This window comes from Chionomys nivalis, chromosome 6, assembly GCF_950005125.1.
Source record: "Chionomys nivalis chromosome 6, mChiNiv1.1, whole genome shotgun sequence".
NCBI lineage: Eukaryota > Metazoa > Chordata > Mammalia > Rodentia > Cricetidae > Chionomys > Chionomys nivalis.
Window position 1 is genome coordinate 77,651,326 of NC_080091.1, and position 27,675 is coordinate 77,679,000.

At 47.1% G+C, this 27,675-nt stretch overlaps 1 protein-coding gene across 3 annotated transcripts; it reads right to left on the bottom strand.

The window, feature by feature from the left end:
- Positions 1-93: 93 nt before the first annotated feature.
- On the bottom strand, positions 94-27,309 carry Hopx (HOP homeobox). 3 transcript variants are annotated; one of them, XM_057772142.1, is made up of 3 exons: positions 27,196-27,309; positions 7,641-7,797; positions 94-853 (listed from the first exon to the last, which is right to left on the bottom strand). In XM_057772142.1, the coding sequence occupies exons 2-3, from the start codon at positions 7,782-7,784 to the stop codon at positions 776-778; spliced, it is 222 nt and encodes a 73-aa protein (XP_057628125.1). In that variant the 5' UTR covers positions 7,785-7,797; positions 27,196-27,309; the 3' UTR covers positions 94-775. The 3 variants fall into 3 exon arrangements, with proteins under 3 accessions (XP_057628125.1, XP_057628122.1, XP_057628124.1); XM_057772139.1 differs by lacking the exon at positions 27,196-27,309 and adding an exon at positions 26,202-26,545; XM_057772141.1 differs by lacking the exon at positions 27,196-27,309 and adding an exon at positions 8,013-8,123.
- Positions 27,310-27,675: the final 366 nt, after the last annotated feature.

A 27,675-nucleotide genomic window follows, 5' to 3' on the forward strand; every position in this document is an offset into this window, starting at 1 on the left:
AATTGGAAAATGGCGCTCTTTCAGCGATTGTCTCCTCATAGGCTTCCTCGTCAGCTTTAGAACTGAATGAATGAATAAATAAATAAATCTCCATGAATTTTCAACAAAAACTCTTTTATTTAGAATATCATTTTTGAGACGAAAAGCAGTTCATTTTATTCAGCAAAATAAACTCAACAAATTCATTTAAATAAGGTAAACTCCAGACTCTGTAAATTTTTTTCTTAGCTACTTGCTTTTCTGCCACTTGGAGTCTGACGCTGCTAGCTTAGGGTTCTTTCCGAGGTAACACAGAAACTCTGACAATACACCCGTGTGCTCATTCGACTACCAGTGAACTCAGTGAAGCAGAGGGAAAAGGCATAGGGGGTGAATTCGGGAGAAGTCTTCCCTGCCTGTTCTGATAGCTTTTCCATAGAAGCCTGGTGGCTCGGAAATGAATGGTACACGTGAATCGCTACTGGCAGCTGACGACGGAACGCAGACAGAAAACCATTCCACAGCGTCTTTCACTGAAATCCAAAGGAAACGCAAGCCTCGCCCCTTCCCCAGCCAAGCCATCGCTTTACACAGAACTGCATTTAGCTTCCTGTTATTTTCTTTTTTAGTTATATACATTTAAAAAAAAACACACACATTGTATTAAATAGCAGGCCAGCCAACAATGGGACATTCAACTCTGCACTGAAACATCGAAAGAGCCTGGGTAAGGCCAGGTGAGGAGCCGCTGGCGGAGTTCAGGAGAGCCAGGGAGGCTGCAGGTGCCGCTGGCTCCCTAATCTGTGACAGACCTGCATTCGGAGGGTAAGCCTTCTGACCGCCGCCACTGGGCCAGGCGCTGCTTAAACCATTTCTGAAAGAAAGAAACGTGAAGAATTACCTGTTATGTACTAAAACACTGAAATGTCTATTTCATGGCTAAGGGTAGTCTGTGTGGCCCAATTGGGAAGGAGAGAAGCAAGGCCTGTGGGGGTGGTTCTCTCAGCACGACCCCAACTGTGCTTGCCCCAGGAAATCTGTGCATGCCACAGTCTTCATCTGATTCTCTCTCTCTCTCTCTCTCTCTCTCTCTCTCTCTCTCTCTCTCTCTCTCTCTCTCTCTCTCTCTCAGGTTCTCCTTATTTTCTGTTTTGCTAACCTCATAGGACTTGCATTACTTTAATTGCCTGCATACACACTCTTCTGGAAGGATCCACGAACACCAAGGCTGTTTTCATCTTATCATCATTGCATCTTACCCTCGCCCCCCCCTACACAAAGTCTCGAGATGTAATCGATTAATCAACGTTTGATGAGAGAATAGAAGCTGAAACAACTCCTTGATGCCCCCAGAGTTTTCTCTGGGTTCAATATCTCATGATGGATGCCGATGTCAACCTGGGCTTTGCTCCTTAGTAGTATCTGGTAAGATTTTGTGCAATAAATGACTCATAACTCATAAGCACTAGGCAAGCTTGGACCACTCTTCTTAGGAATCCATGGAGTGGACCTCTGAGCAGTGAGAGAAGGTGACTTTATCCAGGACTCATAGCTATCCAGCTCAGTGTCACTCAAATATTGAACCCTTACCAATGTCAGTAGTAATTCTGGGGAGGCCTCAATGGGAGGCTTCTGGAATGGTACTAAGGGTGGCCCATAAGGTTCCTGTAAGCTGCAAGGCAGGGTGGCACACTTTTCACAAACTGGCAGCCTTTACAGCTTCACTTCAGACTGTGGGCCTTGGAGACAATGGAATTAAAACTATGCTGGGGGACAAGGTCTGAACCAAGGTTCAGAGGGAAACTGGGATTTGAAGAAACCAGCTTTGAAAGGCACTGTTGAGAAAACAGAAGCAGCAGGTTTCTCTCCTTGGAAGGACATAACACGCAGTTTTCTCCTGACCCCGCACCTCCCCTGTCATGGAGGACATGGGTAATGGTCAGATTACACAGCGCTGATCTAATCCATCAAGATGAGCATTGCGGGTGGAGCCAACAATCAACTCTACTGTCACTGACTGTCCGCAAGAAGTTCCTAGGAACAGAGCCAGTCGGTCAGCTCATCTGCGAACAAAGAGGTAAGCTTTGGTGGTCTCTATTGCCCCTTGTGGGTTTCCTAAGGATTACCTAGTCTAAGGGTAAGGAGGTGGATGGGCCACCAAAGGAAGGAGAGAGGGTAGAGCAGTAATTCAGCCGCTCTGGGGTGGGCTGACAGAGGTGGCCCCAGTGGGAACCAGCTATTCAGCGTTCGTGTCCAGCCTCTCAAGTAGGCTGGGCCCTGTTGGAGAAAAGCTGGTCTCTCCTGAGATCTAAGGAGCCCAAGATCAGAAGAAAGGATGTGAACCACAGGATGGAAGAGCTGCTGACAAGCTGGGAACAGGCTGTCACTCAGGCAAGGGCCGGAGGCTTCAAGACGGAGAAGGGCTCCCAGCACACTGCTTTACAGCCTTCACGTGCGTGCGTGCGTGCATGCGTGCGTGCGTGCATGCAATGGGTCAGGGCTCACTCTCTCCATCTGCAGTTCACCTGCTGAGCCCCTGCCTCCTCCCTCTACCAGGACCAATTGTCTCTCCACCCTTATCCCGGGGGTGGCAGCAGAGAACATCAATAGAAAGCCAAAGGGTGAAGGGGGGGACCACCAGAAGGAAGCCTTCTCTAGGGCACTTGCTCCCCGCATGTCTCATTTCACTCTGGGGTACCACTCTTTTTTTCTCTCTCTCTGTATTATTTTTTTTTCCTTTCTTTTCCTGTTATTGCTTTTGAAACAGGCCCAAGTTGCACAGCCTGTCCTTGAATCCATTATGTATCTGGAGAGCTTGAACATCTATCTGATCCTCCTGCTTCTACCTCCCAAACACTTGGATTACAGGTATCCCCGGTGCCTGGTTTAATCGGTGCTGAAGAAGGAACCTATGGCCTGGGCACGCTAGGCAAGCATCCTACCAAATGAACCCCATCCCCGTGGGCATCACTAATCTTAGGGAGAAGAGAGGGCTCATGTGACAGTGGTTTGAACCCAACTCTGATTGTGACGAGTGGGCACATTCTCTTGTTGTAATCTGTGTATGTGCTCGGTCAAGCCTGGGTCTGCTCTGAGAGCAGCATGGTGCCAACTTCATTAATGAGGTAACTGTGGGGGTTTCCAGGAACTAGAGCTGCATAAATGGCACCATTTTCAAGACTAATTAAAACCTAGAAGAGAGAAAAAAAAAACCACATTTTCTATCAGGACTCATTTAAGACAAAGTGGTTAAGCTGGCCTCATTCAAAAGAGCCCCCCACATCTTCACATGCAGAGTATTGATGGGTCATTACCCAAAATAGCTTCGACCTGAACCACATTTGTGAATTTGCAAGGTTCAATCTAAATGCTTAACAAACTAAGCTCTAGTACTGAGAGATGAGAAGAGGTGTGAGAAAAGCTCAGCTGCTTTCTGAAGGAAGAGAGAGAAAGAGAGAGAGAGAGAGAGAGAGAGAGAGAGAGAGAGAGAGAGAGAGAGAGAGAGATTAGGTAGGTAAGTAGATAGATAGATGATAGATGGATAGATAGATAGATAGATAGATAGATAGATAGATAGATGATAGATAAGATAGGTAGGTAGATAGATGATACAAGGATAGATGATAGATAGATAGATAGATAGATAGATAGATAGATAGATAGATAGATAGAATAGGTAGATACGTAGGTAAGAAGGAGGGAGGGAGAGGGAGAGAAAAAGAGAGAGAGATTGCCAATGCAGGTTATACATCATAATCCAGCAAACTAGCTTCTGGTAACAAAACACACAGTCTCTTGCTGGCTCCTTTTCTGTCTAGCTCTGGATCTTGTATCTCCTGACTCCCATAAATCCTAATTTTCCACCTGGCTTTGTCTCTTTCTCTCTTCTTTGTTTCATCCATCCCCCGGGAAAGACATTCATCCCTTGTTTGCCATGAATGGGTGCTCTCATTACCCCGGCTCACTGATGGAAATTTATTTACTCTGGGTGAACAGATGATAATTGGATACTGGGGTTGGGAGGGGTCGGGGCAAAACAACATTGTTCTTGTCCTTTTCTCTAACAACTAGCATTTCGTTCTTTTCAGAGCGAGACCTTTAGAGGTCTTAGCCTACTGCTAAAACATGCAACAACTGAAAACACTGGATCCTGGGAACAAGCCCAGAACACCAAGAAGAGATAAAAATACTGGGAACTTCCTCAAGAAGCAATGCCAGCTACACTGTAGTTGTGTGTGTGTGTGCGCACACGTGCACAATTGTGTGTGAAGACTGTGCTGTGTGCAAGTGTGTATGAAGAAGACTGTGTGTGTGTGCGCACGCGCATGTGCAATTGTGTGTGAAGACTGTGTGTGTGCGCGCGCACGTGCACAATTGTGTGTAAAGACTGTGTCTGTGTGCAAGTGTGTATGAAGAAGACTGTGTGTGTGCGCGCGCATGTGCAATTGTGTGTGAAGAAGACTGTGTGTGTGTGTGTGTGTGTGTGTGTGTGTGTGTGTGTGCAAGTGTGTGTGAAGAAGACTGTACCATTCCGGCCTCTCAGGGTGAAAATGAAGCAGTGTTCCCAGTCCCCTCTACTCTGACTTCCACACAGTAAAAGCCACAGGGAGTAGGATTCTGTAGGATTTCATTTAACTTAAATGCAGCAGATATACAGAGGAATGAGAAACACTCCTCCATGGATCCCAACAAAAGCAATTAAAGAAGGCCTCTCACCACAAGGCCCTTGCTGCACACTGGCTTCCTAGAATTCGGTTTGATAATGGGATTGTTACAAGGTCTGCAGATGCACCGGTGACTCATGAACACAAGGACTGGCTTTTCACACCACGTTCTGAGAAGTGCCTCCCTCACACCTTATTAGGATGTTGGTATAGCACCCATTTCATGCAGGGTGGGGGGAGGGGAGAAAAAGAGGTCTACCAAGGTTCCCAGCCAGAGTGCTTCCACATTCTGGTCTTTCTCGCCTTCGCTAAAATGTCCACAGTGTGAAATCAGTAACGACCTCGCAAGAGTGGATCGTGTGTATTTCTGTTACTAACATAATACTTGGTTTAGGGAAAGAATGTGATGCTGGATATTGTGATACCTGTCTGTAATCCCAGCAGTCAACAGCTGAGGCAGGAGGATTGTGAGTTCATGGCCAGGTTGGACTAAGAGGAAGACCCTGTCTGTCTCACTGTCTATAAAGGGGCAAGGGGCCTGATTCTATCTCTGGAGATGGCTGGTGTCAGGATGGGATCTGGCGTCTGTGATGAATACCGTTTTGCCTGGGAGAGGACCACACTAGTGAAGAAGAGAGGCGGGGGCTGTGCTGACAGCAGGCGTCAGATAGGGGAGAACCAGCAAGCGCTGGCCTCCACAGAGGTCTCTGAAGCATCCCTAAAGACCTTCTACAGATAAAGGCAATTGTCTTAGTTTGCAGTCTCATCACTGGACTTTGTGTCTGCAGAAGACTCTTTCCTTTTTGTAGATAACATCTTTTAAAATGTAAACGTTAGGGAAGAATAGACAAGCAATAGGCTGAAGCTGGTGTGTGGAGCTAAGAAAGGATGGAGAGATGGGACCCAGTCCAACCAGAAATGACAGGGCAAGCAGAAGCCTCCTGCAGAAGCCTCCTGCTCAGACTCTGCGCTCTGGGTTCCAGGTACTTCCCTGCAGGTCTAGACAGGAAGATGAGGGCAAGCAGGCCTCTGCAGGAAGAAGGTGTTGGCCCGTGGCAGGAAGAGGAAGCCAGGCCCTCCCATGAGGCTCACTCATCCACACCCCACTCTTGTCAGGCTGGCTGCACCATTTGTGCATTTGAGGATGGCAGGAGAGGCGAGGCCGAAGAACTACCATGGGCTGAGACCCCTGTTGTGTGAATTTCTGCATTTGTTGGTCTCAAACACTAAAAGGCAGACGCCCTTTCTTTCAGCTCCTGCTGGATTTAGTTGCAATTCTTTAATAGCAGAGAGATCTGGAGGGAAGGTTAGCCTGGAATGCCCGTTGCTTAATGCACAGGTAAGCTGATCTTTCTGTCCTTCCTTCCCATGTCACCACATACAGCTGTTTCCAGCCCTCCTCTGTGGAGGTTGCATAGCACAGAGGCCCAGGGTCTAAGCGTGGAACCAGACTGTTGCAGTTTTAGCAATGTCTGCTTTCCGTGCCTCGGTTCGTTTCCTGAGCTCACAGGTGACAAGATAAGTGGTGTTCCACTCAGCAAGTATCTGAAACAAAACACGCCAGGTATTTATTGCTCCAAAGGTCAGCATGGGGCAGGCGGCCCAGCTCAGTGGTACAGGCCATGCTTAGCATGTTCAAGGCCTTAGCTTCGATCTCCAGCAGCACACATGACGGTAGATACAGACAAACATGACTATTCTGCTTTGCAGGTTGAAGAGACTTCAGGGTTAGAACCCTAATTGGTACTGTGTGCATGATATCCAAGAGCCTAGTTCTTAAAGCACGAGACATCTTTATAATCACTAAACACAGCATGGATTTTAAACCGCTAATACTTCAACAGCTTGTCTTTCCATGGGCTCCAAGACACAGGAGCTTTTAGACTTGGATTACAATAAACCATCATCTTCTATTGGGTTCTGATTCTAATTCTCTTTGATCTGAGACTGGAAGGATTACATATGGGTAAACTCTCCAAATTGCCCCGGGCTTATTAAAGATCATCTAGGGCTTGGGGCTCAGGATTTTGGTCCCAGGATCCCAGAGAGCACTCATTACAAGGTTTTAAGCTTTAACTAAGCAGGGTGAAGAGAGGACAAAACCCCTCCTTTTTCTGCCTACTAAACTGGAAGGGAAACGAACATCCCAGTTTCAGCGTAGCATTGGGTGGCGTGAAGTGCTTTGAGGAAGGCAGGATCAGTTTATCGTGCAGAGCACATCATCTTTCCGTGACCATAGGGAAAAGAGAAGTCAGAGTTTAGACAGGACAAGGCAGGGAAAGTCAGCTAACTGCTCCAACACTGCGCCAGGCGGCGCTGCAATCTCTCTACCTTAAGCAATTTTCAGGATTAGTCGGATAACAAGGAAACCTTTAACAAACAGACACGTTATCATCACGCTAGGGGGTTGTGCAGCATAACGTCAGCGGGCTACCTTCTTGGAAAACTCTAGGGAAAGACTCTAAGCCTCAGAACCAGGGGATTAATAGAACGACAAACCGAACCACGGCAACGTGCCAGTTAGGTTGTGCAGCCGAGAGGCATGCAGCACCGCAATGTGGCAATGTGGCGGGAAGAGCGATTTAACAATCCTGGCGGGTGCCTGCCACCCCCGCCTTAGGTTCCTCCTTTTGACAAACCCAAGGGTTGAATTTATAGCTGATCGCCAAAGTCCCTTCCAACTGTGACACCCCTGATGAAAACAAACCTTCCTGAAGATCTCCAGCACAGAGCGGGGAGTTACTGAGCTGGGAAACTGAAAGCACACACAGCAAGTGAAATGCTCCAACCATGAGAGGAGAAAGTATGGTCCCGGTTCTGGGAGGCAATGGAAAGTCAGAAGGAAAGTAAGTGGTGATGGGTTGGGGTTTGGGGTGGAGGTGGACTGGTCGCCCTGGGAGCTGCGGAGTGATACCTGGACTGGGATCCACGCAGTGGAGGCTCGCGAGAGGCGCGGGGACCCGCAGTCCCGGCGATGCGCTAGGCTTGGGGACTCACCTGCGTCTCCTCCTCCGTGAGGCCCGCCTCGGCGGCGATGAGGCACAGCGTGGTGGGGTCGGGATGCTTGTTGACCTTGTTGAAGTTGTATTCCAGGATCTCCACCTGGTCCTCCGTGGGGCCGGTCGTGGTCTCCGCTGACATGGTTCTGGCGCGGCTGCGGGGGAAGAAGAGGCGCCGGGTGAGCGAGGCCGGCCTGTCCCCTCCCGCGGTCCCGCCGATCCCCTCTCCGCCCCATCCCGGGCGAGCTGCGGACTGCGGAGCTCGCGGGCGCCCTCCGTGGGGACCCGGAGGACGGACTACAGAGCAAGTTCCCAACATCTCGGCCACTGTCCCCCAACCTAGCCAAGGATGGAGAGGAGGATAAGACACCTTCGGGCTGCCACTTGGAGGGGACAGTAAAGGAAGCGCCTCAAGAGCTGCCTCTCGAGATCCGGAGCTGATCCGGACCTGCCCTGGGGACCTAGGACACACGCGGGGCAGGGCTCCCGGCCCCTGGGCACGCCTCCCAGGCCGCGCACCCCGCCTCCGCAGCTAGCTAGCACGTGGGGGCCTTGCCAGGGAGCGCTGGGCACCGCACACTTTGGAGGAAGAGAAGCCCACGGTACAAGATGGGAAAATGGAGACCGCACATTTTAAAAAAAGAATAACACCAATAGACCTTTACTTTTTTTTTCCTGATTACAAAAATAACTCATACTGTAAAAAAAAAATCTGAAGTACGTTAAAATCATAGCGGGAAAGTTAAATTGCTCACGTAGTCACAAATTACAGCTATAAAATTTTAGATGACGCTTTAAAGATCTTTCCAGTTTACAGATGTGGAAATGAAATTACAAAGATAATGACTTACTTTGGGGTGTTGGAATGAATGGAGAAGGCTGAGCCACCTGCGTGCCTTGCCAGGGGCCCGCTGCAACCACCTTTGCCCACTTTCCTGGCAACTTTTTAACCTAAGCTGTGAACCCCAGCCTTGCCATTGCCAGGCCCCCCCCCTCCCAAGAGCCCACCTCACCATGCTGCCCTGTGTGGGGTGATAACTTTTAAAACTTACACAATTAAGCAGGATCAAAATCAACTGTTATTTAAAACCTCGGACTTCCTCAAAGAAAAACAGGTCCACCTCAGGCTTCAAGGTCTCTTACACGTCTTCACTTTTAAGACAAATATTGCTGGCAGATTGGGGTGTGACCTTCCTGTGTCCCCTCCCCATCTATGGAGCTTCAGTCTCCAGGCTAAGAAAACTGACCGAGGTACTCCCCACTCCTGTGCCACGGGTTGAAGACTGGGAGGTAGAGAACGTTGGACTTCAAGATATTCCCCACTGTAAATTTGGTACAGGCTTGGCCAAGCAGCCGTGTGGGACGCAAATCACCCGCAAAGTCCTCAGCAGAGTCGTGAGCGGGTTAGGATGTGGTTTGTGCCTGGGGGTGGGCTACCTGGATAATGTGCCCAATGCTTAGACCTTTTCACATGTGACCTATACTCCCTACTTCCTGAATAATTGCCTGTACCCCTCCTCTAGTTCCCTTGAGGAGGTGTCAGACAGGACGAGAAACATTTCAACTAAGTGGGACTGGGGTTCAAACCACTTGTCAGATCACCATCAAATCATTATCAGGCAACTGGATGTTCCTCAAGTTAAAACGTGTACCAAGTCTCTGTACCAAGGTAATCGGGGTCCAACCGGTCAGCAATGCCTCTCCCCTTAGCACGCAGCCTCCCTTCTTATGATAGTTTCTCTCTCTGGAAAGTTATCTCCTCACAGCCAGGGACATCAAGGCAGAGACCCCAGAGCTCTGCCGATTTCCGACCATAACCAGCGCTCTATGGCGCACACACTAATCATTGGCTCAAGGACGGTGTTTCGCTAGCCTCTTTTCAGTAAACCAGTCTGTCTTCAGTTTAGTGGGAGAAAGGTAGGAGGGTAACAGTGTGAGTGCAAGGAGGGCTTGTTGCCACGTTCAGTGGGTGTGTTTCTAGTTAGACACTAATCCCAGCCAAAGCCATTCAGTGAAGTCACCCACCACTGTTCAAGCTGCCAACCAAAAGAACACAGCAAGGGCAACGCTGCCTCTGGTCTTACTTCTTGCCCTGGAATGGTTTCCGGTCCTGCTGGCTCTTCCCCCAGAACCCCTATTGCTGCCTTGTGGAATCCTTGGGCCTTCAGAAATATCACACATTGAACTCCATTCAGACTTACCCACACGCTTTCCTGTCTTTTTGTAACCACTGCTATCTAACCGTGGGCTGCTAACATGCCTCCGTGGGATCACGTGGTGACAGGGGTGATTGACTTCGAAGGATTGCTAGGGTTAGTCGGCAGAACCATTGCTGACTGCTAAGGAGGCACGTGGGAGGGTCCTCGGACTGCACCTGTACCTCTCCAAGGTACACTAAACAAGTGTGCTAGGTTTCTAGCCACGGGGATGAAAAAGCTCTACCGTCAGATGGATTTGTTACTGCTCGGCAGAGCTCAGGCACTATTATTTCAGCCCTCTCTTGTTGACAAATGTTTGCTTTTGCTTTGTTCTCTCTCTCTCTCTCTCTCTCTCTCTCTCTCTCTCTCTCTCTCTCACACACACACACACACACACACACACACACACACTGTCCTGGTAACCTTGGCCTTGTAAAGGTTCTCAGCTGAATCCAGTCAGGAAATAAGGAAACTCTTGAGAAGTTTCTCTGAAGATAGTCTAAACAATGTCAGATATAGACAACTAAGAATGGTTTCGAAGCTGCTGAACATTTAATCTCAACACCAGTTTCACGGTTGCGGTTGTCCACCTCTTATGAAATACTTTGAAAAGCAATTTGCCCTGTCATTGTATTTTTCTTCTGTGGGTGACAAAGTCATTGCACAAGCCTTTTTCCCGAGAGGTTAAATGAAAACAGCTGGCTTTTTTTTCTAAATCAGTTCCAAAGCCTGGGCTGGCGGTTGTGTGGGTCCAACAGCTTCACGTCCCACGAGCCCGTGGTCCTTTGTTTTGCACATCCACCTACCCTAAGTAGCTCACGCAAAGTGCTGCGAACTGAGAAGCGTTGGCCACCTCTTATCTCCTCCATCTCCCAGAATTATGAGTTATGCCACTCACACCGAATCAGTAGAGAAAGAAATTCCCCGGGAGTCGGCCACAGTGGAAAAGCGGGTGAATTCTTTCCCCCACCGCTTAAGTCAGGGTCTCAAGCTTTCTATACAGCTGTTTATGATTTTTGAACTTCTGAGCCTCCTGACTCCACCTCCTGAGTTTGTGTGTGTGTGTGTGTGTGTGTGTGTGTGTGTGTGTACATGCTGGGGAGTGCACCCATGGTTTTATGCATGCGGACGAGCCTGCTACCTACCAACTGTGAGGTGGATCATTCCTTCAGGATATTTCCCAGTTTTCCTTGCCTGTATTTTTGTTGTGTTCACGTGAACTTCCTAAAAGTAATTGGCTCTGGAAACATTTCATCTTTTCAAGTGAAAAAAAAAAAATGGTGCATGGCTCCTCCTCCAAGAGAAGTGATGGTGTCTGCTTTAGAAGACTGGGGCTCCTCCTACATGTTGGTTACTTGACCACTGCTCCACAGAAGGTCAAAGGGGGCTCATCCAAACTTTCAGTATCTCTGAGGAAAAGGAAGACTCTGTCTAGGGGTTTGGATGAGGATGGCCCCCATAGGCTCATAGATACAGATGTTTGGCTCCCATGAAGGATTAGGAAGTGTGGCCTTTCCCCAGGAGATGGATCACTGGGGTGTGGGCCCACACCAGGCCCAGCCTTGTGCTCCCTGCCCGCCGGGCTTCCACCTGCCACCTGGATGAAAGCTCCCAGCTACTGCTCCAGTACCATGCCTGCTGCCGCATTCCTGGCCTTGATGCTCAGGAATTGACCCTCTGAAGCTGGAAGCAAGCCCTCGGCTAAATGCTGTCTTATATATACGTTGCCTTGATGATGGTGCCTCCGCATAGCATAGAACAGTGACGTAGATATTTGGGTTAAATCTCAGTGGGTAGAACCTAGCATGTGCAAGGTCCTAGGTCCTGTTTCTAGCCCTAATGGGTCTATCTGCCCCTACATTCTGGCACCCATGATAGACACGCCTGAAGAGGTGTCCTTTTACATAGACACCTCCTTATTACTGTCCTTGAGCTAAGAACAGTGGCCATCAAGCCAAGCCCTGTTAAGTGTTATGATCATCAGTGGCTGTGTCTAGGCCCACTCCTCACCTCCTGGATGAGAACCACATTTTAGGAACCTAGAGTGGGAGAGAGAGAGGGACAGCATTTCAACTGCTCTCATATCTTGCAATTTAACCACTGGAATTAACTATATGCATTTAGAAATTTCCACGGCTTACCTACCTCTTCTTCGCTGTGCATCCCCTCAACGTTGAGGAGATGGTAAGCTGAGATGGTTTTAGGGAAATAAGTTTGAAAGATAAGTGATAAGTTTTAAGTTTTAAAGATAATTTTATTTCTTCGGCAGTGCCAGGGGCTGAACATTCTTGTCCATGCCTTCTGCAGCACTGCTAGGGAGTTCTTTCAGTGATTATGAGATCTGGACCTGTTGGCTTACAGGAAGCGCAAGTGTTTCTCTTTACAGGGTAACGTCAACATTTCTTGGCAAAGCGCTCCAGTAAAACTCTCATTTGAATGGCAGCCGCACCCCGATTCCCTGCTTCAGTACCAACTGTGTTGTCAACCTTAATCTCTCCCGGAGCTGTGTGCTCCGGCCCTCCGTGATGGCCATTCAAAACCCTTCAAGCTATTTTTATTCCCGGCTTGTGTGACCTCTTAGGGTGAAAGGCCCCATCTGACTACTGTTTGCTGTGTAAAAGTATTTCCTGTTCCAGCCCATAATGGGATTTGAAGTATTTTCTTTTTTTAGAGCTTGGATTTGGTCTCCAAGTTAGCTTAGTTGCTTCCCCTGGTCACTGGAACAATGCTGAAAAATGGGTAGAAAGCTAATCACTAGGAACTCCCTCTGTGGCGTGCTGAAAGCCTGGTTATTTTGCTTCTCCAGAGCTCTTGGACGCCAAAACTTGATTTTGCACTTAAAATGGGGTTAGTCAGTTAACCCCCCCCCACACACACACCAAGGAAATACCAGTCTCCAGGTGGACACTAAGTGATGGATGGAAAGAGGAATGGCGATGGACAGACTACAAAGTGGGGAGAGATTATTACTGTGGATGTGTGGTGTATCTGTACGGCAATCACCGCATGGTCAGCTGTGGACACTGTATGGTGTGTCTGTACAGTGATCACTGTGTGCTGAGCTGTGGACACTGTGTGGTGTGTTTGTATGACTGTGTGCTGAGCTGCGGACACTGTGTGGTATATTTGTATAACCATGTGCTGAGTTCTGGCTTTTCTTTGGCATTTTAATTTCTCTCAAAACGCTCTTTTTGAAACCACAATGGAATCGGTCATGTTCTGCAATCAAGAAATGTTAACTAACTTGTTTACAGGGTCAGGGGAGGGCTGAAAATTCTGTCTTTTATTTTAGCTGCGGGAAGGAGAAAGGGCAGCTTCTGATTTCATGAGCATCAACGTTGGTTCATGCCTCTAAATATATTCTCCTTATGCTGTATGGCTCTTACAAGCCCCAGGCTTTCACTGCATCACCCACTTGAGTCTTTGACTTAATCATCCGTCTTCACCTTGGGGGAAGAATTAGGGTGGTGAGGACTGCAGGTCCTTGCCAAAGTGGCCTGGGCCATTGCTGACCTGCTGTGGTCGCTCTAGCCTCGCTCCCTTGGCTTCTGGGATGACATCCATGCGGACTTCTATGCCTCTCCTTCAAAACTCCTTGTGTTTTAATTGACATTATTCAACAGAGGCAATGGAATATACTCCTCTAAAGCCTTGTCCTGACACCGTGTGACAGGTGAAGTTGAAGTATGTTCTGTAAGTATATTCACGTATGTATGTATGTTTGGCCACTTTGACAGCGACAACACAGGCAGAGCCACCAATTCACACTGACAGGCATGCATACAAGCATACTATTCTGGGACATGCTTCGTATGTCTCAAGACTAAAAGATTGAAATGCCCACTTCACCCGAATCCATGCTATACCAACTGGTTGCCAGTAACCAGACCAAGAGTAGGAGCCCGCTCCTACGAAGTCAGTGAGGGTTCCTGGAGTGGGGATCCTCAAAGCCAAAGGAAAATCAGATGAAGGAAGCTGAGGCAGAAGACAGGATAGATTCTGGAGGTCTGTCTGGCGGCCGACTGTTCAAACCAAGCATTTTATTTCGGAACTTACATATATATAAAAGCAGAATAAAGTATGACACAGACAGTCAGTCAGTATCTAACCACAAGACCATTCCTGTCCTTGAATGAGCAGCCTTCTCTTCATCATGTGCTTGCTGCTAAGAAGCAGCCTTACTTTCTATCTTGATGTTCCTGAGGTTTGTGTCAGCAGCACACTGTCTACTAGATAGAGTGTTCTTTTCTCACGGGCTAAATCAGAAGTCTCTCACAGCTCTCAAGGTTGTAAGAAAAAGTAGGGCAGGCAAGCTTGAACTCAAATGACTTATAAGTCAGAATGGACTCCAGATGGAAACTGAGTCACACATGGGCACCCACAACCAAGAGCCTCATTCCTGCAAGGTTTGCCTGGCAGAGGTGACATTATGCTGGGGTTCTGATATTTTGACCCTGCCACAGAATTGGGCGTCTATCAAGGAGTAATCCAGGTCTTAAAAATATGAAGCGTTGCCTTTTCTTTTTAGTTCTGCATGTTCTGAGCTTTCATAAAGGTCCTGTACTGCTTTTGGTCCAGTTCGCTGTTTCCCAATATTTCTCCCTACGTTGCTCTCTCTCTTCTTGCCTTAGAAATCCTGCTGCTCTAAGAAATGTAGCAAAATTAAGGACAAAATGGGGAGATGACTCTGTTAGAAAAGTGCTCGCTGCCAAGTTTGAGGACCTGAGTTCAAATCCCCAGAACCCATGTAAAAAGCCAGATGTGGCAAACATTTATGATCCTAGCAACGGCAAGATGGGAGGAGGAAACATGCAGATCCCTGTTAAGATTGCTGGTCAGCTCTTCTAATTTACTTAATGAAGTTCCAGGACTGTGAGAAACACCGTCTCAAAGACGGGAAGTACCTGAAGAATGAAACCCAAGATTGTCCTCTGACCTCCCCATGTGTGTATGTACACTGCGCACACAGGCACACACACACACACTTGTGCTTACACATGAAAATGCGCATACACAGACATGCAAATGTATGCACACACATTTCAAAATGAATTTTGAGTTAATATAGGAAAATAAAAACCATCATATACCCTGCAATCTCAAATGCTAAGAATTAGAGAGCTCACTTTGCTCACTCCTATGAGGAGGAGATACACTAGAGCGGTGCACACCTTACCCTCCCATGCTGTGTTCAAATGCACTCACAACAATTCAGTGTTTCTCGTGTGATGAGCTGCTGCACTTCAATGCATGAGAACTAAGGATCTCCTGGCTGGACACCTGGAAAGACCCGTTTATGTCTGACTTTTTCTGGGTTACAATCCCTCCCTTTTAATCTCCATGGAATGGGAAAGCCCAGTGGTGGACATTGGAACCTTTCTTTAAAAGTCAAATGCTGTGGATGTAGCCTCATTGTGGGAGGATGTTGGTGGGAGATCTGGACACTGGCAGGTGGGGTGGGCCTCTCATCTGCAGTGAGCCTTCTGCACAGAGCACATTGCTTTGTGCTTCCTTGTTGGTCCTGCCACGTTAAAAAAAAATGAATTTCTGCTCATTCCTCCCCATCATTTCCTTGCTTTCTCTTTCTTCCCTTTTATCCACGAGACTATATTCATAGGACGGAAGAGGAGGCCAGGGAGGTGGAAAAGGCTATTAACACAAACCTGATGGCTTCAGTCCGAGCCCCAGAACCCACTTTTTACACCAAAGGCTGATGGGGTGACGTGCATCTTAATTCCAACAATTCTCTGGCAAGGTTGGAAGTGGAGGCAGACGCTTCAGATCTCAAGGTTTTGGGGGACAGAATGGAGCCTCAAATGCAGAAAGCCTGGCTTCTTCATTCATGTTCTGTACTACCACACCATATTTCCTCAAACCCGGAAAGCCCGACTTCTCCATCCACAATCTTAACTACCATGCCGTATTTCCCGCTGTACTGAGTAGCCGAGTGAACAGATGACCCTCGCTGTGTGTAAAAGAGAAAACAGGACTAGGTGATGCCACAGGGTCACAAGAGAGGCGATGCCCCGTGTGCCTGTGGCATGACCCAGCCCATTGGAGGAGTCAGGAAGAGCAGCTCACACCACCAACTAGGCCGGCTCCCCTACTTCACATGTTCCTCTTTCCTGGTGCAGATGTAGCCGAGAGAGGACACTGGTGGCGAATGTGCCGTACAAATGAGAAGGAGTTGCAGCATTCAACAGTGGACCACTTACCTTTGGGGAGAGCAACAAGGGCTTAGTATCTGTTGCTACCAGTCCACCCCGAGGTCGTACATTTGTACTGAATCGATCCAGGAAGTTCCTGAAGCATGTTGCAATGGCTTTTTCTATAGCCTCTTTGGAAAACAGGAAGATGTTATAGGAAAACAAAACCACCAGAGGGGCGGGTGTCTGGGAACGACTTCCAGCCGTGAGTTGACCATTACTTGACCCTTAACATCTAATTCTTCTCAGGGGCAACAGGTTCTTTTCACTGGAAGCCTGCCGCCTGCCTAGCTGTTCTGCTCTTGCATATGAAGCACCGGGAACAATAAAAGACCAGAATAAAGCTTTAGGCTCCTCTGAGCAAGCTGCGAAATGAGCGATGAGTTCGGCCCAATCTCTTTGGAGATAATTGGGCAAGAGAGAGAGGAACCCCTGTGTCAGTAAGCAATCTGCCTTTTAGAATGAGGTTCACGAGCTCAAAGGAGTCTTACCCAGAAAGATTATGAACTTAGATAGACTCCCAGGCTAGCTCACAACGGAGGGCACAGCTAAAACACTGTATGATTGTAACTATCAGAGGAAATTACCCTGCTGAAATAGCCCAGTGAAGCCATTTGCTTATTTGGAAATAGTCTTTCTAAAAGACTATTTTAATTAAAAACTGGCTTGGGAAATGAGGTTTTGGTGTAGATGTTGATGGAACTTGCAAGAAACTTTGGAAGATTTGGGGGCTTATAGCACAATTCTGATTATGCCCATACCTAGAAAAGGTCCTAAAACATGGTCAGGTGTTTTGTGTCCTTAAAGCTGTCCCTGTGACAAGAATGGACTGGGAGGGACGGGGAGGAAGAGAGTGGACACAGGTTGTCTGAGACAAGGTTAATTACACTGTTACTGCTAACAGCCCGCGATAGGTGGGTCAAGTGTCTGCATTTTCCTTTCCTCCTCATCCAAAAGACGGGCACAGGTTGCAGTCTTGTGCCACACTCTCTTAGCATGCCACCAAGTGGCACTATCACACAAGGGCAGTTTAGTCACCGGTAAGGGTCTGCGGCAGTTAGAATAAAGCAGAAGCTAGGGGCTCTAGGGCATGTAGCATTCGTTACAGACAGAATGCTCGTGCATCTGGGTTGGGTACATTGTAGAAGATGCATTTTAAACCCTCCTTACTGAGTGAAAAGATTAACTAGTGTTGGAGTGATGGGCAGGACACTGGCAGGGAGCCAGAGATCGATTCCATTTTAAACTCTCCACGCAGTCCTCATAGGACCTTGGCTATGTCCTTTAACTTATTTGAAATTTGATTCTCTTCTCTTCAAGTAAAGTATGTCCAAAAACTCAGCCGGAGCAGACAGGCAAGCAGCAGTGACCAGTGGTGGTGACGCTCACAAAACAATTCAGAATAGTGTAAGATGACACACACTTCCACAAGATTATAATTAAGTCTTCATCCACAAAAGGAAGGTTTGGACCAGAGGATCTGGAGGCGATCTCTGTTCTAGAGTACTGGTGTTCTGAGTAGTACAGATATTAAGTGACCTTGCCTTCCTTAATAACAGTTTCCTGGGGCTCTAGTGGAAGAAAGAGGCCTTGATTTGATGAATATTTTGTACCAGATTCTTCCTCCAAAGGACTGCTAAGTGGCCATGAAACGTGCTATAACCATGCGCTTTTTCATATTCATCCTGTTAAATTACATATAATACAATCTGTCATCTAAGCTAGAGCACTCCTGGAATAAGAGCACCTCTACAACAGGCCACAATGGACGCATCCCAAGCAAACCGAAGCATCTGCTCCCCTTACTGTCTGTCAGATGTGACATTTAGGTATGGGACAGGAGCTCCTACGGGACTTCCCATGTCTGTGCTGTTTGGATTAGCAGGCCACAGTAATTAGGATGAAGGTCATTGAAGACAGAGTAACACTGGAGCTCTGAGGCTAAAGCTAAGATGACGTTCTGGGCCCTCCTATCTCCTGAACATTGGTTTCTTTCGCAGTGTCTAGACGTTGTCCAGGAGGAAGAGAAAGGCTCAGGGTGTCTGCCCGCCGTGGGGCTGAGTGTGGTGCACTAAAGATTAGCAACTACAAATATCCACTGCTTCTCAAAGAGAGCTAGCTCTGCCACCAGACACAAATGAAGGCCCAAAACCCTTCATCCTCGAGAATTCTAGGGGTATCCATGTGTTTAGGGAACTTCAGACCAGAGGAAAAAGAAGGACGGCATCTGGGAAATACACAGGATGATCAAATTTACCTTTGAAAAAAAATTGATGTTTATTGTACCAATTAGAGATTTTCACGGGACAAAATTCTCATATTTCCTAAAGAGAATCATTAAAGCTGAAAATATTTGTATGACCAAGTAAGGACACAAATAAGAAACAGATTAACTTTCTATAGTTTGTAATGAATAAAAAATTGTCCCAAATATGCCAAAATGACAGCTAATGAATTTCTTTCTATGTTTTGGGGTGTGTTACTCAATGTGGTTGCTCATTTAATTCTTGAATTAAATTTGTATAGAAAAGTATTAATTAGCTTTATTAGATCAATAGCTTGCAAGTCGGGTGATGTGTTTGTCACGTGAAAGGGTATGGATGATCAAAATGTAAAAGTGGATGACAGAGATGAGTTTGGTAATCTAAAACATGTATACACTAAAGGTAGGTTATACGTGGTGGGTAGACAGCATAAAGGAAGACTGTGGAACCTGGGTATGGCAATAACACTAGCATCAAGGACTGGCCAAGATAGCAACAACTGGAGAACCGCCATAAATGAGCTGTCCACGCATGCTCAAGCATTGCCGGGGCATTGATGATGGTGATGATGATGATGATGGTGATGGTGATGATGCTACATGAGCTATGGAGAATGAAGTCAATAAACTAGTCTTGTATTCTGCAGCTAGTTGGACACTTTCAAATATTAAAAATTAGAGTTTCTTTCTAAAAATGTTCTCCGTCTCATCGCTCAATCTTGAGAATGGTTTGTACATTCGTAATTCTGGAGATGTGGCACCAGGATTTATTGATTTGTTTTGTGAATCTGTGCCGGGTTCTACAGTATTTTTACTCAAATCTAAATGACAGGGTGAGAAACAGTAGTTAGGGACCCGTAATATTGCGCATGGATGACCATCAGGAGGTGAGGGCCCTGTCTGTACTTCCTTAGGTCATGGCAATCTGCCTAAAGCAAGCAAGGATGCTCCCCAGATGGTCTGTGCATCTTGAAAAGTCCAGGGAAGACTCATTGACAAAATGGAGTTATCACTTCGTCCCAGTACGCTTTAATCAAGTATTACTTTTTATGATCCAACTACCATCCTTATTTTATGACCGCGATTAGGTAATGATGAAACGGCACACCACAGGCACCTGTACAATGCCAAAATATGCCAAAGTCCAGCTACCCCAGCTGCCTGTTGCCAAGATACTCAGATACACTTTTTTCCACAATTGAGCTGTTTTTATGAACAGGTGCTCAGCCAGTGGGACAAACAACAGATGTAAAGATTTCGCCTAGTCATTAACCACACACACACACACAAACCTACGAGGACAGATATACTAGAAAGTTCTGCTGAACCCAGAGTAGTTCAGACAGGCTGCAGAAAGAGAGTGGGCGGAGCTCCAGGAAGTCCGAACTTTGGAAATGTGGCTCAATCTCCGTGTGACGTTGGACAGCTCACACTTGCTGTGAACCTCCAGGTCTGAACCTTCCACTGCTGCCACCCTACTCCAGCTACCCCACGTCATTTGTGTAGGGGTCAATGAGATGTCTATGAGCTGCAAACTATAAACACTATATACATTCACGGTACGGACCCAGCTTTCCCAATGACTTGAGGTGCAATGTTGGGCAACTGAATGGCATCAGACTTTAAATCATTAAATGGCAAAATGATTTAATTTTTTTTTTTTTACTCAAAACTGGAGAATGACATGATTTCTTAGAATATGTCATTTGCTTTGTCCAGAAAACCACTGTACCTCTCTATGTATGCACCTGGTTCCCAAAGAAACTCCAAGAAAGAGTTGAATCCGCTGAAACTGGAGTTACGGACATTTGTGAGCTGCCATGTGCATGTTGGGAATTGAACCTGGGTCCTTTGGAAGAGCAGCCAGCGCTCTTAACCGCTGAACCATCTCTCCAGTCCCTAGTTAACAAATGCTTTGATAGGAGACAAACAAATGGGCAAACACATGACAATCGACAGACCGGCGGTCAGTCTACTTTCCAGAACTTGCTTGTGCATCTTTCTGTACCTTTGCATACAGGCGGTACTTGAGGGCATGCAATGTCCACTGAGCTGTGGCCCACACCCATCCCTGACCTTGAATTGTTTTCCTTGAAGGTCAAAGTGAGTAACTGGCCACTGGCGCAAAGCCTTCCAACAGCATAATTAAGTGAATTTTAGTCTTCTCCTAATCAAGTTAAATAACATCAGGTCCTCTTGCAGCCTCGTTGAGATCTGCCCCCGAGGCTGTTTAGTCGTCTAGAAGCTCTCAGAAGAGTTTCAAAAGTCTGAACTCTGAACTGGATTGAGTGAGCAAATGAAAGGGAGCCTCTTGCCCCCTTCAATCCTGCTTCACAGTTCCTGGAGTTCCCAGGTAACCCCAAAGAACGAAGAGTGAGAGGGACACTTAATGGGGTGACAGGTGCTTCCGCATCACTTACTTATATAGTGTTTCACTCCCAGCCACCAGCAGACTAGGGAGGTGGGCAGAGAGAACTGCTTATATAAATTTTCTTAGGGAGAAGCCACACAGGCAGGAAGTTGCAATACATCAACAAAGACTGCACTGTGTGAGCAGATCTGCCACGACCTGAAGGATTCCAGGAAATTTCCATCTAGATCCGTCTAGATCCAGAATGACTGTCATTGGTTTCCTGATTAACAGTCTCAAAGGTCAGAACCAACTCGGTGTCTACCTTGGGGTTTTCTTGTTTGTTTCCACCATATGAGGATAGACTGGTTCACCTGTAAACAGACGGGCAGGGTTTTCATTTTATAGAAACCACCAGAGTAAATTATAAGAAACATGGAGATGGGTAAAACGAACGTCCCTATTTTGGATAGCTTGTCAGTTGCTACCTGCGTGGCAACGTGGCAACGAAGGAGTGATCACCTGAAACAAAGCAGCTCAACCTTGTGAGGGTGAGCCTCTTGAGCCCCCTACATTTATTCTGAACTTCTTTTTGTTTGACTGATATGAACAGTGATCTCTTTGCAGTGTAAGCACCCGGCTTCCTTCAGGGAACCCGAGAGAAGGGGTACAGTGCCTCTGGGGTGTTGGGAGACCTGGGTCCTTGTGCCTGCTTAGCGGAATGCTAAAATTCCAGGGAAATTAGTTTGCTCTCTTAAACTTTCATGGGCTGTAATCAGAGATGATCAGATAATTTATTAATCCAGTCAGGGAAGACAGGGAAGGCACAGTTATTTAGACTCCCCTTGTGGGCCTTCGAGGTGGCTCAGCTAGCAAAGGCACTTGTTGCCAAGTCTGACCATCTGAGTTCCATCCTCAGAACTCCTTGTGGCAAGAAGGAACCAGACCCAAGGTGTCTTCTGACCTAGGCACACACACACGCACACTCGAACACATGCACACTGGCACATGCCCCCCCATACACACAACGCACATACACATTGTGGCACATGCACCCCCCCGCCCCCCACCCCCCACAACACACATGCTAAAAACTCAGTTAAGACTTCTAATCTTTGGGCCTCATTCCTGTCTTAAAATAGCATTGCAGCTAAGAAAGTACTCTCTGCTCTGAGGGCTGGGCTGTCTTCCGCCAGGACTAGTCTGTGCTCGTGCCTGTGAGGGACTATTTAACAGCTCACTGAGGATAGCTGCAGGGACTTTCCTGGCAGCTGAAAGGGATGGGCAAACCTGCACCTGCCTTGTTGTATGTCACCCACTCCAAATTTCACATACGCCCAGGATCAACAGCAGTAGACTGGCAAACCTCCAATGCGACCAACTGAAATACAGAGGCTGTGAGCCAGGAGGATGCTCCATCTGCACCAGGACACACTTCTTCCGTCTGCGCAGTGGAGGTCATCTGTATTCCCATCAAGCCTGTGCCCACCAGCATGCCCTGGGTCAGCAGGCAAGAAGGTGTTTCTTCCATGCTGGGCGGGCTGGCACTCTGTGTACCCCTCCAGGCTACAGGCCACATCCCTGTTACCCATGGCCCCATTCCTTCAGCATTTTGGAAGTCTGAGGAATTCATCGGTGTTCAAAACTTAATCCAGGTTACGCACCATAGCCATTAAAGACAAAAATCCAAGGGACCTTTGAATGAGCCATTCTACACAGGAACAACGGTGAAGGAGATGTGTGAAAGGAAAGTCATCAAAGGGAGAAATTCTGTCACCTCTGCACATATGATTGAACAGCTGTATGAACCCATTGTTTGTCTAAAAACTTCTCTCATGAACTCGGAATGGCAGGAAGTAGTTTTGGCTTCAGAATAGCAGCGGTACCCAGTGTTGGCCTACTGCCCTGATGCTTACAGCCTAGTACCTTCTGTGAGGCTAGTTTCTGGGGTTCAGGGTAGAGTTCCACTTCACCTCTGTTCCTAGTCCTCCTTGAACAGGCTGCAGCTCCCACTGCTGTCCTCTCTCTCTCCCTCCTGCCCTTTCTCTCTTACACACACTAAAGCAAATGTATTTAACAAAGAACTGTCTAATTCAGAAAAGACAATTTAGCAAGACCCAGTCTTCGATGGTGCTTATAGGATGAGACTGAAAAACCTATAATCTTGACACTCTTTCTCACAGTGGTTTGGAATTAATTCTGATGAATAGAGATTACACATTTTTGCCTGAAAGTGGTTTTCTTAATTGCTTACTTTAAAATTCAAATGATAATTATATTTATATAACATTTCAAAGCTGGTGTGATAACACAAACCTATAATCTCAGGACTTGGGAGCTGGGGGTAGGAGGTTCAAAGCAGACAGCTACATATCAAATTTGAGGCCATCTGGGTTACATGAGACCCTGCCTCAAACAATCAAACAACAAAATCAGCAAAAAAAAGAAAAAAGGAAAAAAGAGAAAGAAAAGAAGAAAGGAAGGAAGAAAAGAAGAGAGAAAGGAAGAGAGAGAGGGAGGGAGGAAGAAAAGGAAGGAAGGAAGAAAAAAGAAAGGAAGAAAAGAAGACAGAAGGAAGAGAGAGGGAAAGGGAGAAAGGAAAGAAGGAAGGAAGAAAAAAGAAAGAAAAGAAAAGAAAGAAAAAACATTTGAAAGAACTCCCAGATAGGTTATCTTGTTAGAATCTATTTAATAACCCAGGGTTCATTAAGTAATTACTGTCTATTAACATCATAACTTTAATTGGTTTGCCAAAGGTGGGTAAACAAATCCCTGAGAGAGGGAGACCTTGGAAACAGCACAGTTGGAGGCTATCTTAAACACAGGCAGCTAGCCAGGGCAGGTTCAGTGGGGCCCTGTGGCCCCATCCCCACTCCCACACTAGCACCTGCGTCCACACAGGTGTGAGGAGGAGGTGAAGGATGGTAGGAATGGCCGAACTCAGGAAGACAGATGTCACCCGCTCACGCCTTTGCCTGGGGCTGCCCTGACTTTATACTGATAAATAGACCCATCCTAATGTTTCCTGGGAGAACCTCTAGAGGATGGTACAGGAGGATCACTGTGAGTTTGAAGACAACCTGGGTTTCAAAGAAACAGAAGAAAAGGGAATTGAAAAAAAAATCCATCACTCCCCCAAATCTCATCTGCCCCCATATCCCAAGCCTCTTCTTGGTCCCCTTTTCCAGGCCACCACTGACCTACATTATCCCACCTCAAATGAGCTCACATACAGCTTATGCTGTCTCAGCCAGGTGGTGGTGCGCACACCTTTAATCCCAACACTCGGCAGGCAGATCTCTGTGAGTTTGAGGCCAGCCTGGTCTACAGAGTGAGTTCCAGAACAGGCTCCAAAGCTACAGAAAAGCCAGAACAAACCAAAACAAAACACATGCTGTCTCTCACCTCTCTGTTAGCATTGCCTTTAGCATCTCTGCTTGTCTAGCTTGTCTAGAACAAGACCTTTGCAGACATGTAACTCAGCTTCAGACTGGTGGCTATGGAGAGCCCACTGTGCTGAAGGTTAAGCCCATCATCCCTGCCCCACACATCCTCTAGCTTCTTGATCCGCAGTTTTAAGCTCCTTAAAAAATACAAGACTCAACTGTGGAGGAGCAGTGGATGGGTGGGGTGGGGGAGGGAACTGCGAAGAGGGGAGGAGGGGAACTGATCGGGTGGGATGGAAAGAAAAATAAATATAAATAAATAAATGAATAAATGAAAAAAGAAAGAATTCCATGCAAATAAAAAACAAAAATCAAGGCACAACCTTGATTTAGCATTCATGGACTTCCCAGGGGTCTAGAAAATGTGCTTCAAGATGTGGATGAGTCTCCTCATTGGCTGTCCAATGCAGAGGAGTCAGGCTTTAACCGCATACACACCTTCAACAAAATGGACTCAGCTTCGGGCTAGGCGGTGGTGGTGCACGCCTTTGATCCCAGCACTTGGGAGGCAGAGGCAGGTGGATCTCTGTGAGTTCAGGGCCAGCCTAGTCCACAGAGCAAGTTCCAAGACAGGCTCCAAAGCTACACAGAGAAATCCTGTCTCAACGCCCCCCAAAAGGACTCAGTTTGCATTTATACATGCCTGTGCATATACACACACGTGTACACACATACATGACAGTTAATAATCAAAGAAAAAGGGAGGACATGGGAAGGGTTTCAGGGAGCATAGCTAAGAGGGATTGGGGGAAGGAAAGGGAGCGGAAATGTGATAGGATTCTATTTCAAGTAAAAACATATTTTTAAAAAAAAGACCTTTAAAAACAATGTGTTGGAGTTGAACATAAGCCCAGCACTCAAGTAGCTCTCTGTGAGTTCTAGGCTAGCCTGATCTGCATGGAGAGTTCCAGGTCAGCCAAAGCTACACAGTGTGAAACAGACTCTCAAAAAAAAAAAATGGTTGGGGTGGGGCTCCTTGGTGGTAAAGACCTGAGAATGGGGCTGGAATTCTATCACATTCTAATGCTTCATCACCAAATCTTAGTTTTTGTCTATTTGAGGCAGTGTCTTGCTCTGAAATTCTGTAGTCTCCAACTCAGCGCAATTCTCCTGCCTCAGCCTACCAAGAGCTGAGATTACAGGCATGAGCTATCACATATGCCTGCATCCCTGAGCCCTTGACCTAAGCAGATGAACTACAGATTTAATGTCGGTTCTCCTCCTTTGCCCCACTCGCATTTTCTCCGCATTAGTCATGTGTGAGCCGTTTTCCCCCTGTTCTCTCCCACCTCTCCAGCCTGTGTCTTCTGCAGTACCTGCCCTGGATATAGAAGCCCTGTCCTGAGACAAGCTTCAGAAAATGGTTGGCATCTCTCTTCAAGGCCTTCTCATCTAAAATACACGATTACTGTTCCTTTTATGCAATGACTCTTCCTCCGCCTAACAGTTGTTGACCTTGAGTACCTGGACACCCCCTTTGAGCTCAAAATCCACAAGCCTCTGCTTTCTGGAAAACCCAAAGTGCAGCGTTTCTTTTCATTATTAACCGATAGATATTTTCATTACTGCAGCTATATGGAGAACAAGAAATAATAATATATATGTAGCACTGCAAGTTCAAAACCCAGCCAGAGAGTCACTCCACCTACACCAAACACAAGATATATATTTTAAACACGATTATGTTTGATTTTCAGATAATAAGCTGAGCGGTAGAGCCGCAGTAATTAGTATTTAAATGATGGAATGATAAATAACAGATGCACAGGTGATAAAAATGGAAACAAGAAACTGTAAACAACAACAAACACCGCTCTGCGTCCCCGCTCCAAATTCACCACAACCTGGCGCACACTTTTTGCAAAAGACCTAGTTTATCACCCCAGCAACACTCTGACTCTACGCTGGGGTTGAGGATGGGAGGGGAGAGAACACTAGGGGGTAAGCATTATATTTTTACTTCCCCTTTCACCTCAACCATTTTCCAGCAGAAAAGAAACAAACAAAAACCCAAATGTTTTAAGTCTAGCGTTTTGGGCTCATCTCTAGACAAATTCATTTTCCGCATTCAAGGCCAACCTCAGAAAGCTACTTACGTGGACGCCTGGGCGAGCTCTGGGCTGGAAGCAGCGGGTGCTGGTGCCTGCCGGCTTAAATAGCCTGCTGGCTGACGCGGCTGCTGAGCGCACGTTTATTTACGCCTGGGAGTGCACGCTCAAGCAAGGACCTGAAAAACCTGCAGCGTGGGCAGGCGGGAACCACTGAAAGTCTGCCCGCCTTGCGTCTCTCCCGGTTATTCAGGTTTGATGCTCAGGCGGTGACTTCTGAGAGTCTCGTGAAACTTTTCATTCAGCTCTGTCCCCTTAACCACCAAGATCACTTGGAGGATGCCACTGAGAGAAGTGAACGAGCAGCAGGCCCCTGACTCTTTTCCCGGGCTTCCTTATTTGGACCCGGCTTGGGTTAGATGTTGCCGCCGCCTCTCAAAGCTTTGGTCTGCAGGGCTGAATTCACACAGCTCTGCTGGCGACGCGCCAAGCCCAAGCGCCTGGACTGATGCCCAATTAATGAAAAGCTGTTTTCTTTCGGACACAGAATGTACAAACAAGGAAAAAACTAAATCAGAGGGCCGGTATGAGACAATTTTCGGTTCCTTTCAAACACTCGTTTCTTTTTTTCTGCATTTGCCCTTTGTTCATAAAATTCCTGTCTGAGAGTTGAAAGATTCCTTGCTGAAGCTCATGTTAAACGGCAGTGTGTAAGCGAGGCTGTGTGAAGGTATAGAGCCAGGTATGAGTGTTCAAGGGCTCCCGTGGCTGGTAGTGGAGATGCTGGGGTGTGGATGTGGGTGTGCAGCACTGAGCACATGAAACCGTGAATTGGAGGGGAGGAAGGGACTCCGTGCTACTGAGATCATCTATGCGAGTATCTGTGTACACAACACAGGGTACATGCCCTGTGTGCCTCACCTACCCGGAGAACGAAGAGCCCACTTGATTCTCCTGGGAACTGGAATCACATTGAAAGAATAGCAGAGACTGTTGAGATAAAGGCTCTGATGCATGTGTAGGAGAGAGAAGAGAGACATACCGGTTCCGGGGGAATTCTTTTGCCCTCTGTCTCTTGGTCCCTTCACCCCTAACTCTTCTGCGACCACATCTGGACTCTTATGGTCCAGGTTTCTTTGGTACGTGATCTGTGTCTCCGTGTTCTCCTGACCGTAAGGGTTATTATAGTAACAACCATGCGCGCGTAGTCTAGAATGGGGTGGAGGAAGCTCAGGAGTGGCACTCTTGCCCAGCTTGTATGAGGCTGTGTTCTATCCACAGCAGGGCAAGGACCAAACAAAACAAGCCTTTCTGTGTGATAATGACCTTGTCTGCTTTGTCCCTTCTTGCAACCGTAGCAACTACCATTGTACCCAGCGTGTAGTCGGTCCTCAACAAACGTGTGTCATTTGTTCCATTTCTAAAGTCTTTTGGAAGTCACACAAGCTGATTGATAAGGGGTCGGCAGCAGCAAAGACTCATCTTGGTCCAGGCGTGCGTGTTCTGTCCTTGTGTAGCACGT